Below are 15,053 nucleotides of genomic sequence, written 5' to 3' on the forward strand. Positions count from 1 at the left end.
AGCTCAGTAAATATTTCTGTGATAAATATGTTCTGAGTCCCATCTCCCTCTTCATCCATAAAAGGGAACAATAATAGTACCTTCCCTGGATGGTGGTTCAGAGCCTTAAATGAGCTAAGGTATGCAAGGGGCTGAGTACAAGCCATGGTGCTGAACTGATGTGAATTTCTTTCTAACCCTTATACCCAGAGGAATGACTTCTGTCACCCTGATTGTATCTGGGTCTTTCCCTCCCCCTAGCTGCATGGAGAGTCTGCATGCTGCTGAGTAACCTACACATCTCAGCTTATGGAAATGATGGTGGGCTCTTATGTCTTGTGGCTGGCCTTGGCCTCCTGCATTCTGACTCTGGCATCTACAGAACAGCAAGGTATGTGCTCTGTTCATCTGGCATCTCAGATGGCCCACCAAACCTGAGGAGAGGAGGAGTGTAGAGAAGGCAGTTCAGGGTCAGTGAGGAGAACAGGGACATGTCTAAAGCAGACTCAGCAGCTAGAAGTCAAGGGGAACAAGATGAGAGAAACCAGAATGCAGCCATAATCTCTCAAAGACTCAAATCAGAAATCCCCACTGTGAGGACCATGGAGCCAGTTAATATAACTTCCTATGCCCAGATATGTGGAGCTCAGATAGCAGATTCATGGGGACATGAATCGCCCAGTCACTCTGTGCCCTTGCTTTGGCAAGTACCTTCTCCTTCCTCTGTATGTTTGCTCATCTGTAGAAAGAAAGGATTGCAGGTAGTGATTTCTTGGGGTCCATTCAAAGATCTGTGGATTGGGCACCTTAGATGGTTGTAGGAAATGTCCTCAGGCTCAACACCAGGGTGAAATCTCTGCCTGTATCAACTGTGGAGGGGGCTGTGGGGAGGGGAGAGGAGGGACTCAGCTCATGGTGTCCCTTGGGAAAACACATCGTGTGGGAGGGAAATAATCCAAGAACAGCAAGTGCAGCGACTTATTTCCTTAAAACAAGCACATACATAAGCAAGGCTTGAAAATCTTTTTTTCTAAAAACTCCCTATACCGTGTATTACAAGAATGCAACCCTGCGTGTGTTCTTAGTCCATAATTCAGGCTCTCACACTGTTCAGTAAATCAGAACTGGAGGAGAGAACCAGCCTCAACTCCTCTTAGGACTCAGGTGCTGTGTTTGGCATTTTACACTTATTACCTCATTTAATCCTCTAGCAATGCTTTAGGGTTTTATTTCCTCAAAACAGGGGACACATTCCAGGAAGACTACAGCAGTGCATGGAAAACTCTTAAAAATTCTTTTGATGGCTATGTATATTTTTTCATGTGTATTAAAAATCTGTAACTAGTACAACATACCTATGGTATCACAGATATTATTCCTTAGGATGAAACAACTTTATAAAGAGAAGCATTGAAAGAAACATATTAAGTAGATAATTGCATAGGGGGACACAGATGTGGCAAACACCATGACTCAAGGCATGAGAATGGAGGGAGTTTGGGAACCACTAGCAACAGGTGTTGTTTTGCAGATTCGTCTCAGGGGAGTTGAACCACCTGTCAAGGTCATCCAGCCAGCAGGTGTGGAGCTTATTTAAACTCAGAATGACCAGCCCACCCCTTCACTTCTCAGCCTCTTCACACATCATAGTTCCTGAATCTGCTAAAAACAGATCAGCAAAATCAGAAAGGGTCATGTTAGAACAGTGGTTCTCCATTGGGGGTGATTTAAGCAATATCTAGAGACAACTTCCAGGAGGAAGGAGCTACTGAAAGCTAGTGAGAAGAGCCCAGGGAAGCTGCTGAACATCCTATAATGCACAGGATGCCCCCACCCCCGCCTGCCCCAACACAGAATTATCCATCCTCAAATATCAGTAGTGCCAAGGTTGAAAAACCTTGTGTTAGATCTGTATCTACTGATAATGGGAAAATGTCTATGATATATTAAATAAAAATGTAAGTGTAAAAAAAAGGGGTGCCTGCGTGGCTCAGTGGGTTAGGTATCCAACTTCAGCTCAGGTCATGATCTCAGTTTGTGGGTTCGAGCCTCGCATTGGGCTGGGTGCTGACAGCTCAGAGCCTGGAGCCTGCTTCAGATTCTGTGTCTCCCTCTCTCTGTGCCCCTCCCCTGCTCACACTCTGTCTCTCTCTCTCTCAAAAATAAATAAACATTAAAAAAAATTTTTTTTAAAGCTGTACAGCATTAAACCCATTTAAAAAAACCCTATAGTTTAAACATATGCATAGAAAGAGTCTGAAGACTATACAATAAATTTATGGATATTTCTGGGGATGGAATGGACTTGTGACAACTTTCATTACTACTTTATTCAATGACATTTGAAGTTTTTTCCAATCAGCCTGTATTGCATTTATAATACATAGACAGGACCATAGTATATGGTTGCACAGGGGAGCACTGCACAACTCTAGAGCCTGGGGGAGGGCACCACACTCAATGTGAAGGATGCCCCTTGGAATTGTGCAGGGTGGAGACCTTAGTGTTCTTAATGCCTATAAAATACCACACAAAGTCCCCATTATTATTCTGACTCCAAGGTGATGAAGGCTAATGTTTAATGAATGGGTTGTGTGCCTCATGTCCTCATTAGGGTCCTTAAGCATATTGAAAACAGAGTGTGTTGGGGGGAGGTGAGGGGGATAAAAATCCTGTGGGCTCTGAGGATGCTCAGTAAACCCAAGCACACTGTTGCTTTCCAGGTGACAGATACTTCACCAACAGTAGTTCCTATGACCCCTGCCAGAATTACACCCGCCTGGACGAACCCTCCCGAAGCACAGAGAACATGAGAGAAGGCCGGGTGTGTGACAGGGACAAGCATGGATGGTACCGCTTTGTGGGAGATGGAGGAGTAAGGATGCCAGAGACCTGTGTCCCAATGTACCGCTGCCAGACAGATGCTCCTATGTGGCTGAATGGGACCCACCCCACGCTTGGAGAGGGCATTGTCACCCGCACTGCTTGTGCCCACTGGAGCGGCAACTGCTGTCTCTGGAAGACCCAGGTGCTGGTGAAGGCCTGCCCGGGCGAGTTCTATGTATACCAGCTGGAGGGCACCCCCAAGTGTAGTCTGAGATACTGCACAGGTGAGCGGCAGAGAGATGGGGGCAGCTGTGGGGCGGGGCCACCAGCTACCGGGTGACTTGCCAAGCCTCAGCAGAGTGAGTGGAGCAGGCCAGGAGACTAAGCAGAGCAGCCTGGATTCAACTCCTGCCAGTTACCGCCCAGTGGGGGATGTCACCCAAGGTTGCCAGCCTTCCAACATTTCAAGTACGGCCAGAAATTCAGATTGGAGGGTGAAATACCCCTGATATACCATATGTGTAGCATAATATGAAGAACTCAGGCTCACTCAGATTTAGATTCCATTTGGGCAGTTAAATTTATCTTTCTGAACTTGTGTTTTCTGATCTGAAAAAATGGATAATGGCAAAAGTAACAGCCAGTGCATAGTGTTTCTGCTCCTATCCAAAGCCCTTTAGACTATTAACTCATTTAATCCTCACACCAGTCTCACGAGATAGAGATACTGTGTAACTGTATAACTATATACATATAACTGTATAACTATATCAGCGGTATACCTGATGAGAGGTCTGGGGCGTTAAGCAGCTTTCCCAATGTCACAGAGCAGAAACATGATAGAGCTGAAATTTGAATCCAAACACTCTCGTTCTGCGATCTATATGCCTAACCACTATGCTACTTAGTCAAACAGTTACCATGAGAATTGAATGAGCTCATGTGTGGAAAATACTTGAACAGTGTCTGCCACGCAGTAAGCATTAGGACGGCAGCCTCTGGGTTCTCATTTCACTGGATTGGGGGTCAGAAAATCCAAGTTTGAGGCTTGACCCTTCCACTATATATTGCACATCCTTGGGTGTGACTTCTGTGCCCTGGTAGAATGACAAAGTTGGCCTTGATAGCCTCAGATAGCCCTGCTCTGCATTCTGATCCTCTTCCTCTGTGCCTCACCCCCTAGACCCCTCCACTGCAAAGGCCAAGTGTGAGAAGGCCTGCCGCCCGGAGGAGGAGTGCCGCTTTCTCAACGGCACATGGGACTGTTTGTGCAGACAGGACCTCAACAGCTCTGGTAAGTGGCTTGGTGGGGCTGGGATGTGGGAACAGTGCCACCGGTGGAGGCTGAGTGAGGCAGCAGGGAGGGAGCCTCAGAGGGTCAGGACAAGGTATAGACCAGAGTCAGTGGGGATGGAACTGAGATCAGGGAATGAAAGTTCTCAAAGCCATTTGCAAGGATGGGAGAGCAGGGACGCAACAAATTGCCAGGTCAGTCTTTGGACCATGGTCTCAGAAAGCAGCTCTGGCATGGGCCAGCTTGACCCACAAGGGTGAGAGGTACTACGGACAAGCACCCTGATAGTGTGGAACCTGTATTCAAATATCTGCATGTGAGAAACAAGGGCAGACTCTTTTGCTAGTCCTGGATTTGTGACTTAGTAGCTCTCTGGAGCCTGGGACAAGGCATCTATACTTTCTGAGCCTTAATGTCATCATCTGTAAAAGAGGAATAAGAGAATAGTAAAAATAGCCACCATACAGGGCAATTGTGAACATTAAATCAGAGCAGTCCAAATGGGCAGGCTTGTCAGGTGATGAGGTTCTTGTCCCAGGAGGTAAGCAAGCAGAGGCAGATGACCCATGAGAAAAAATGCCATAAACAAGCCCTAAACCCTGGATGGGCCCTAGTGTCTGCACCTAGCACACACTTCAGTTAGTACTTTCCCCATATTGCATTATAATAAGCTATTGACATGTTGGTTCTTAGGTAAGACAAAGGAATCCTCTCGAGCTGTGTCCATGTTTATTTTTGTGTTGAATGTGCCACCCACATGGAGAAAGTGGTTAGTAAATGTATTTGAATCAATGCATTCATAAATATAATAGAAATGGTATTTCTCTTAATTTACTATCCATCTCCCCTATGAGAATGTTAGCTCTCTATATAAGCGTGGGGATTTTGTCAGTTTTGACAAACACTGTGTCCCCAGTACCTATAATGGTGCAGACAGTAAATGCTCAAGCAGTATTTGTTGAATAAATGTTGAATGAATGAATGAATGAATGGAATGAATGAGTGAATGAACAAATGAACGAAATACAGTGGCTGTGAACCTGTCAGATGTACTGGCTTCACAAAGCCAGGCAATCAGAGTAGTGTGTGTCTAGTTTTGATTCTAGTCTGAAAGGCAGGATAGTCCTGCTTCCCCAAAGACCCCAATCCCCAGAAACCCCGATTCCTGATCCCTGAGATATGAAAGCTCTCCTGCACATAGGATGCTTAGAAATCTTGGGCCAGGGGCCTTGCCAACCTCATCTGCCACAAGCCTGGGTGTGAATCCCACCTTGGTCCCAAGTACCTACTAGTCTACCCTCTACTCCCTGGTGGATATGGGGGCTTTTCCAAAGGGCAGAGAATGTGGGCTCTGCCCATTGCTTCCAGAGCCCTGTCCACTCCACCAATCCTCTTCTCAACTTTCCAGATGTTCACGGTTTGCAGCCTAAGCTGGACTGTGGGGCCAAGGAGATCAAGGTGTCACTGGACAAGTGTCTGCTGGGAGGCCTAGGTTTTGGGGACAAGGTCATTGCCTACCTGCGTGACAGGAACTGCAGCAGTACCATGCAAAGACAGGACAGAAACTGGATGTCTGTGACCAGCCCTACCCAGGCTAGGGCCTGCGGAAACATCCTGGAGGTGAGTGGTGTTTATACCACGCCAGAGGGTGGGAGCTGGGCTGTGAAGCCCAGCTCAGTAGTTGTAAGACCTTGGTCAAGTCACTTAGCCTCTCTGGGCCTCTGGTCGAAGGCGAGATTACACATTCGTGAACGTGTTCGTTCACATGAATAGTTTAGAACATGTTTGCTGATTGAGCTCAATAAATGTAAGCTACAATTATGATTACTCTAATCAGGGGTGATGTGGGAGGGGTCAACATGGGAGCAAGCATGGTGGTTGCTGATTCTCCCCATGGGCCAAAAACTACTATTCCAGTTCTTGATCTGGGATCCTCACACCCTTTCCCATAAAGTGTCATAGCCACTGGGGCAAGAGGCCCCTGTGCTTCCTTGCAATCAGAAGGTAGGGTGGCAGTGTGATTGAGAGCATCAACCTTGCAGTCAGGCAGGCATGAGTTCCAGATACATCTACATACACATAAGCATATATGTGGTCTTGTTTTTATGTCAAAGAGAAATGGAACCCATGCCATCTACAAAAACACCTTCTCCTTGGTCAATGCTTTCATCATCAGAGACACCATCCTCAACATCAATTTCCAGTGTGCCTACCCACTGGACATGAAAGTCAGCCTCCAAACTGCCCTGCATCCCATTGTAAGGTAAGGCACTGACCCTCACTCTTTGACCCATAACCCTGACATTGATCATATTCACTTCAAGCACAGTTTATGATGTCCTTAGGATGCCGCCTACCTCCTTCAGGAGCTCTCACTCTTACCATCATTCATTCTGCAGATATTTGCTGATCATAGATTAATGTTCAGCACGCACAAGGCAGAAGTAGAATATTTTGTGCCTGTTAAAGATTATTATCATTAAATAATGTAGCAACATGAAATAATGTTAATTAAGTATGCTAAGGAACAAAAAGAACACCATGGTTTCATTAATCTTGGGGAAGAAAGGAATTAAGCAACTAATTATATCAATCATTACTCACAAGTGACATGAATGCAATGTGGGAGAAGCAAAGGGCACTGAGGGCTCAGGGAGCAAGGGCCCCTGACCTAGCTTTGGTGGGTTGGGGATGGTGGGAGCAGGAAGGCTTCCCTGCAGATGTGGAATCTAAGCCAGGATCAGCTTTGATTGGATAAGCACATCAAATTCACTAGAAAGAGAACCAAATAGCAATTTGGGTGGGGGTCCATTTGGGAAGAGGCTTTCATCTGTTGTGTCACTGCTGTCTCACTATGCCCGGAATGGTGCCCTGCAGAATGGATTCCTCAGCATTTCTAGACTCGATGGGGGACTTTCTGAGGGTGTCAGAACTCCAGGGTGCCCTTCCTATCCCCTAATTGCCTCCTGGGCTCACAGAGGAGCAGGATTAGGACTAGAGATTTTTTAGTTCAATGGTTTTCAGACTGTATTGTGTTGGGGCCCCAAGTTTCATAAGAAATTAAAATTAAAGTCGTTTCTATTTTAAAATGGATGTTTCACTGGTGACTGTGGGGTAGAGACAGGAAATCTGCTGCTAAAAATGGTGAATCCACAGGTCTTGTCCCATTGTACAGTGGGGAAGACAGAGGTGTAAACTTGCAGTTACTCTCTGAGTGAAGGAAATATGAATGATCTGTGAGGTGGGGAGAAATGGTGGAGATCCTGGAGACACACTCATGTACTTGCCAAATTTAGTGCCTAGGGGATACTCAATGCTCAACTTAAGTGGGTGATTGAATAGTTCCTTTAGGGATCAGAGATGTGCCTTTGCCTTCATAGCCTCAAGCAAGTGCAGGGCTAGATTTATCTTGTTCTCACTGATGGAAACTCTCATGGCTTTCCTTTTCTCAGTTCTCTGAACGTCAGTGTGGACGGGGCAGGAGAGTTCACTGTCAGGATGGCCCTGTTCCAAGACCCGAACTACACATCTCCTTACGAAGGGGCTGCAGTTGTGCTGGCTGTTGAATCTATGCTCTATGTGGGTGCCATCTTGGAGAGAGGGGACACCTCCCGGTTTAACCTGTTGTTGAGGAACTGCTATGCCACACCCACCAAAGACAAGAATGACCCTGTAAAATATTTCATTATCAGAAACAGGTGATGAGCAACTCTGGGTTATCTTTTGGCCTGAATAAGATTTGGGGGGAAAGTGATCACTTTGACCCTACCTGACAGTTGTGTTAATTGGCTTACGTCTTTTGGAAGATAATTTGGTGTTACAGATCATGACCATCCCCTTTGACCCAGGAATATCAATATCACTCCTGAAATTTTAGCCTAAAGCATTAATACAAAATAGGACAAGGTTAAGAAATGCCAATTATTTTTCAGTTCAGTATCCTTTATAACTTTGGATATAGGTTCATAATTCAAAAATAGGGACTTATTAAGTAATGATGGACTATTATATAGGTATTAACACTGACTAATCAACATGAAAACACCAATGACAAGTGTTATGGGACAAAGTATCATAGAAATTGTTACCTGGAAAAAGCAAAGGGAAAATGCATACCCTATATCATGATTCAAACCATACTAGCTAATACTTATTGAGTTTAGCTATGTGCTAAGCAGTGTACATGGACTGTGTCACTAAATGCTCACATCAACCCCAGGGGGTATGGATTATTGTCTCTGCTCTACAGATAGGAAAAGTGAGGCCCAGACAGGTTAAGTCATTTGCTCATGATCACTTAGTTAGAAAGTGGGTCTAGCTGGAATTGAAAGCAGTCTATCTCACTTCAGAGACTGTACCCTGCAGAACTGAAACCACACACACTGATGGATAAACATCTTGGAGGAAACCCAGAGGAATAAAAGTCTATGTCAGGATTGACGGGGGGAAACAGGGAACTCTTTAATTCTCTTTGATGATGTTTTTATACTGGATACAGATTACAGATACAGCCAAGGGCCTCAGGTCCCCTGAATTGCTCTAGAATGTAGACCCTCACCCTGTCACCCTCCAGCTGTCCAAATCAACGTGATTCCACCATCCATGTGGAGGAGAATGGGGTGTCCTCAGAAAGTCGGTTCTCAGTTCAGATGTTCATGTTTGCTGGAAATTATGACCTAGTTTTTCTGCATTGTGAGATTCATCTCTGCGATTCCCTTAATGAACAGTGCCAGCCGGTGAGTATCACTTTAGAGTGAACTATTCAGAGCTTGACAGGGGGCCTAATACCTAGTAGGCTCTCTGTATGGATTTACTGGATTTATGAATGGATGGAAAGAAGGAAGGGAGGGAGGGGAAGAGAGAAGGAAGAGAAGAAAGAAAGAAGGATGAATGGATGGACATTCAGCCTCCAAAAAGCCCATGTGTAGGCAATTATTGTGTCCCTGGAAAGCAGAACAGATGAAGGAGCCTGTTGATGAGGTTTCCTTGGCACAAGACATATTTTGAATGATTTCATAATTGACTTTTTTAGTGCTTACTCCTTGTCAGGAATTACACTAAAACTTTCATATGCCTTGTTTAGTTTAATTCTCATAATAGCCCTTCACATAGATTCTTTATTGACCTCATTGTACAGTGAGGAACCTGAGCTTCAGGTCTTTTGCCCAAGGGCAACACAGCTATGAAGCATCAGAGCTGGGACGTACCTCCATTGTCCATGCTTTTAACCCCGATTTGGCAGTGCCTGCTAGTAGTTGGCATTTGGTGAGTGCTTTCTATGTGTCTCTGTGTTGTAGACACACTCATCTTAATCTTCACAACCAGGAAGGTATATTTAATAGTAGTAGGGAGGTGAAGTCATTAGTCCCAAATTAGAAAACTAAAGGGAGTAGAGATGAGATTCAAACTTGGGTTTGTGTGACATCACAGTGAGGATTCTCTAGACTGAGAAAAACACAGCCTCAGAGTTAGGGCCATAGGGTGGGTGGGGTCCCATCCTTGGGCCAGATATGCCCATTGCAGGGGCAGCCTGGATAGCAACTGTGCCTTTAAATGTTGGTATAATGAGATTTCTCCATCCCACAGTCTTGCTCAAGAAGTCACCTCCGTAGCAAAGTAGTGGCTATTAACCCAGCCCAGGTTCTAGATTTGGGACCCATCACTCGGAAAGGTAAGTGGCCAACTTCTGGCGGGAAGGCCAGCTGGTCAAGTGCTGACAGTTAACCACAGATAACTGGCGTCACCATCATAACAACCTAGAGCCTTTTTAGCCTCTTCACTGCAGCACCCCCCCCCCCCCCACCAGTGAATCTATCTTTACATAAGGTCATTGGTAATAATAATAGCACTTGCCACTTGTGCTGGGCCTCCTGTGTGCTAGAGACCAGGCTAAGCTCTCAGTATCCATATTCTAACTTCATCCTCCTGACTGCGTCCATTTTATAGGCGAGAAATCAGAGCTCAGAGAGATTAAGTGGCTCACCCCAAATCATTCAGCTCATGAGCAGCGGGAGTTAGAACTGTACCCAGCTCAGACTGATTCCAAGGCTGTGTCCTTTCCCTTTTTCCTCCTGCCAGGTCCTCTTACCTCAGCCCCTTTTGGGTGAAGTCTAAGTCCTAACCCAACTATGTTTTCTGGTGAATGACTATGTTTTTAAAATTCCAGTTATAATATTCTGGGGCATGATGTAGGGGAAGCTTTTCAAATGCTCCACAAATTTTCACCCATCCTACCCATGGGTTAGCAGTACTGTTATGGTTTTTATTACCCCTGGAAAGGAGGAGTCAAAAAACCTAGAAGAGTGAAAGCAGGTTTTTTTTTTGTCCTAAAAAAATTAGGACACAGTAATGTTAATAACAACAACAACAGTAATAATAATAACACACGTGGCAGGCACCAGGCAAAACATTTATATGCATTGTCACATGGAATGCTCACAGCAACTTAAGGAGGTAACCACTATTACCACTTCCATTCTCCAGGTGAATAAACTGAGGCTATCTTGTAAAGAAGGCTCTGCCTTGAACTGTCCTGCCTCTTTACTGAGGCCTCAACTTGAAAAGCTTCATGTGGTACCACAGCGTAGTTGGAAGGTTAGGAGCTTTCATTTTGGAATCAGATAGACTAGAGTTCAAATCCCAGCTTTGCTACCTACAACAAGGTCAACTTGGCCTTGGGCAACTGAGCCTCAGTCTTCTCATCTGTTGAATGGGGATACAATCCCTCTGCTGGAAGAATTAAGTTTCAAATGCATGAAATGTGCTTAGAAAGGGAACTGCTAAACAACAGATGTCTCAACAATGTGGGCTGCCGATGGCTGTGGTGACCAGGTCCAGAAGAACTTGGAGCAGCTACAGCCACAGTGCTACAGTCCCTGGCACATGACTGAGGAAACCTTCACCTCTGCTCTTGTCCCCAGGTGCTCCATCTCTTGGTGTCACGAATGGAACCCCCAGCACTGCAGGTACATCGTTTTCTCCTATCTCCCTGCCCTCCCTCCCAACCCTCTCTCTCCCCTCTTCAATTCGGTGCACATTGAGTTAGCCTGTGCTGACAACTGTGGACATGGAAATGAATCAGTCCCACGTCTGGCTCGCAGTGTAGCACAGGGGCCAGTAGTTTAACAGCAAGTATGTATCACAATACCTGGTACCTGCCTACCATGTGCCAGGTGTTGTTTTACATGCTGAAGATATAATAATGAACAGGACAGGCCAGGTGCCTGCCCTCATGGAGCTTATATTACAGTGTGGGAAAAGGCAATAAAAAGTTAGCGAGATAATTAAGAAAAGAGGGTGATGTGATAGAAAGTTACCAGCATGGGTAACAGTGTCTTAAATAAGATAGTTGTTTATTTTACTCACATGTAAATGAAGTCTAGATGCAAGCAATCCAGGACTAGCAGAGTGGCACCACAAGGTCATGAAGAATCCAAGTTCTTTTCAGCTCACCCCTCCACATTCTTCATCCTCATGGTCCAAGATGGCAACCAGAGCTCCAATCATCATCTAGTCAGCAGGATGGGGGGAATATAGAAGAAATCACTGAGTGTTAAGGAACATTCCTGGAAGCTGGCACCTTATACTTCCACTTATATTTCACTGGCCACTGCTTAGTCACACCTGGTTGCAAAGGAAGCTGGGAAATGTAATCTTCATGCTGGGTAGCCGTGTCCCTAACCAATGTTTAATGGTTCTATTAATAAGGCAGGAAGGAAAAATAAATACCAGAATAGGTAAATGGACAAAAAAATGTCCACAGAAGGTGATATTTGAACCAAATAAAAAAAGAAGCCAGGTTTATAAATAATAAAGGAACAGCCCTATAGGCAGAATGAACAACAACTGCAAAAATGAAACAGTCAATAAGCAAATAAATCACAAACAAGTAGTGCAGAAGGAGAACAAAGAAGAGTAAATTAACTGCATTAGATAAGGTCAGGCAAGAATTTCAGCAGGTGGCAACATCTGAATGGGGTTTTTGTGGATGAACTGCAGTTCAACAGGGAGACCAATCCAAGAAATGTATTTTGGGCCAAAGGGAAAGCAATGCTATTAAGATTTTACTGCCCCGCCCTTCCCCAACACACAAATGACCTATATTGGTGAACCCAGACATGAAAAAGTTCTTTCGACCCTTAATTACCCAGCTAGGTAACAGTCTAAAAGTTTCCAGATAAGCTCAAGACAGTTTGCTTAATGCTAATATTCAGACAACATTCAGAAAAGTAGTGCTCATCAGAGACAGGGGTTGGAGCTCAGGCTAAAGGCAGCTTGAGAGCAGACCTCAAGTCTCATTCATTTCTTCCAGTACTTCAGGTAAGCACAGTGCCTGGAGCAACCTGGCTTCCCAGTAGAGTCTGCCAGACTGACTAATTTCTAGGGTGGGCAATGGGTTCTGGAGCCTTCTGGAAGAGGAAGGGATCAATCTTATGCAGTATGAGACTGCCACAAGAGGGCACTTATGGCATTCATTGTTTGCTATCTCCCACAAACATTTCTGATGTTTTAGAATTAATTGAACTTCAGCCTGTTTCATAATTGCAAACTGGTTGTCATACACTAATATTTCTGAAAATTGTGATATTCTTCACCACCCTCCCTTCTAGGACATTAGCAAGTTACTTTGAAATTTGTGGGATGGGGAGAGGTTATAATCTTGTGGTGGGAAGGGGTACACATGCCTCTCCCAGGCCCCCCAGTATAAGGCAACTATCATCTAGGATCCATGCCTTTCATTAACACTGAGTGTATGGTAACTTTCAGAGGAGATATGACCCCAACCTTCCCACATCTTAGGGTCTAATTTTCAAAACCAGTACTTATACGGCATTTACCATGTATCAGGCACTGTTCTAAATGCTTGATATGAATTTACTCACTTTAACCTTAAAAAATCCCATGAGGTAATAGCTGCTAGTGATATTTCTGTTGTGCATACAGATGAACTCAGGCATGGAGAGACTCAGGAACTGGGCCTGCACAATTAGTTGTAGAGCTAGGATTCTAAGCTAAATAGTCAGGCCTCAGAGGCTTTGTAACCTCTGTTGTCTTTCTACTTCTTTAGTATTAGAGTAAGTAATGTTAGCTGCTGTGACAATCCTCAACTTATTGTGCCTTTACACAATAGTTTATTTCCCACTAGATCACTAGGGGGATACAGTTCTGTGCTTTGCAATCATTAGGAACTCAGGCTCTTACCTTCTGGTAACTTCTGGCAACTCGACTATCCCCAGCAAGTCCTCTGCTGGAGTCTTGGCTTCTGGTGCCTGGATGGGGATGAGAGAACATATAAAATCATGTAGGAGGTTTTAAGGACCACGCCTAGAAACAGCATATATGATTTTTACCCATATTCCACTGGCCAGATTCAATCACATGGTCCCACCTTCCTGAAAAGGAGGATGGAAGTAAAATGCCTTCCAATGTGCCCAAAGGAATATGAAAAAGTGATGATTTGATAGCTTTGCCTCTACCATATGACCCCTTTGCCATTTTCCAGGGGCTATAACCTAGAACAGATATTAATATACTTTGTCTTGTCCTTGTAAGGCAGAGGATAGAGAGGAAAGTTTGCTTTGGCTGTTGAGCTCCAAAGCCAACACTTGACAGGCATCTCTCTTCCATTTCAGGGTTCCTGGTGGCCTGGCCCATGCTTCTCCTGCCTGTCCTTCTGGCTGGGCTGTTCTGAGACCTCAGCTGGGCATGTGGCCTTAAAGCTCGTGTTCCTCCCTCTGGCGATGGCTTCCGGTTACCTTTTGGCTACGCTGGTTCTTTCTCTGAATCACATAGACAGTCTTGGTGTTCACACACTCCAGGACAGGCTAGATTTTGGGAGACAGAAGAGTTTTTCCTTGTTCAACACTCTCTGTGCCTTTATACTCCTCTTTTTCTCACAGTGGGGGCTGTTGGCCTGGCCTGGCCTGACTTCCTCATTTATTAGCAGGATCTCAAAGCCAGACTTGCTACATGCCTCTGTGGCTCCAGCCTTTACTAGAAATGTAGCATGTCTATAACTCCAGGGAAGATGGGCTGTGTCACTGGGGGGAAGAGGAGGGGGATGGGTTTGTAAAGAAGGCACTTCCCCACAGTTCCTTCCCAAGTACCCCTTGTTCTTACTGCTGATGAATTGAACAGACTGATCCTTGCTTTCACCCGTGTCCTCTGATATATTTCCATCATGATCTCAAAAGTCGCCATGGGAATAATTGTAAAGGGCCCACTTTTGGAGACTCTACTCCAGAGAAGACTGGGTCCCATTGCTCCTCTGTCCCCCACCATGCTGTAGACATGCTTTGACGTGCCTAGGGCTAAACAAAAACCTACCCTGGGACCCAAATGCTGGAGGGATTTCTTGGTTTAGATGCAGAGATGCTGTCACTCCAGAGTACAACTCTAGCTCTGAATAGTGGTGTGCTTATGAAGTCCCAGCAGTCCCCACGGTGTCGACCCTGCCATGGAGATATAGCAGCAGTACCTGGGGGATGAGTGAAGTCCCTTTCTTGAGACCTCTAATGGGCTCTCACAAAACACTCCACAAAGATACCACAAACAGAGAAGGCTTCCCTTTCCTGCAGCTACACACAGGGCCCCTCCAAGTTGGCCTCAGGGAAAAATGATCAGATCAGGGCCAAGCCACCGGCAGGGTGGGGTGGAGTGGAGCCTGTTTATCTGCCAGGAGAAGACTTTCCAAAGTGCTCTCAAGTTCAGAGGTAGTGTGTTTTCAAGAAATAGAAACCCAATCCAATCAAATCAGGCAAAAGGAGAATCAATTATGAGGATACAAGAGCAAAAAGTCCAAGAACAGAAGATACAACCTGGATATATGAGAAAAACCACCAGAAACCAAAGTTTGTCTTTCCATCTGCCATTCTTCCTGAAACCACACAGCCTTTACATCTTTGGGTGTCTCCTTTATTCCCCCCTGTCCTGAAACTAGCTTTTCCTGTTCATT

General features: G+C 45.2%; 1 protein-coding gene across 1 annotated transcript; it reads left to right on the forward strand.

The window, feature by feature from the left end:
* The first annotated feature begins 273 nt into the window (after window positions 1-273).
* Window positions 274-14,228, forward strand: GP2 (glycoprotein 2). Its single transcript, XM_047839368.1, has 10 exons — window positions 274-370; window positions 2,703-3,089; window positions 3,989-4,099; window positions 5,508-5,719; window positions 6,214-6,362; window positions 7,552-7,797; window positions 8,673-8,835; window positions 9,686-9,770; window positions 11,020-11,064; window positions 13,732-14,228. The coding sequence occupies exons 1-10, from the start codon at window positions 289-291 to the stop codon at window positions 13,788-13,790; spliced, it is 1,539 nt and encodes a 512-aa protein (XP_047695324.1). The 5' UTR covers window positions 274-288; the 3' UTR covers window positions 13,791-14,228.
* Window positions 14,229-15,053: the final 825 nt, after the last annotated feature.

The sequence above is a fragment of the Prionailurus viverrinus genome, chromosome E3, assembly GCF_022837055.1.
Source record: "Prionailurus viverrinus isolate Anna chromosome E3, UM_Priviv_1.0, whole genome shotgun sequence".
NCBI lineage: Eukaryota > Metazoa > Chordata > Mammalia > Carnivora > Felidae > Prionailurus > Prionailurus viverrinus.

Excerpts from the sequence above, each read along its gene's own strand:
- GP2 (XM_047839368.1), top strand. The coding sequence starts at position 289 with ATGGAAATGATGGTGGGCTCTTATGTCTTGTGGCTGGCCTTGGCCTCC. Across the intron at positions 371-2,702 it reads GGCATCTACAGAACAGCAAG|GTGACAGATACTTCACCAAC; the intron begins GTATGTGCTCTG and ends GTTGCTTTCCAG. Across the intron at positions 7,798-8,672 it reads TATTTCATTATCAGAAACAG|CTGTCCAAATCAACGTGATT; the intron begins GTGATGAGCAAC and ends GTCACCCTCCAG.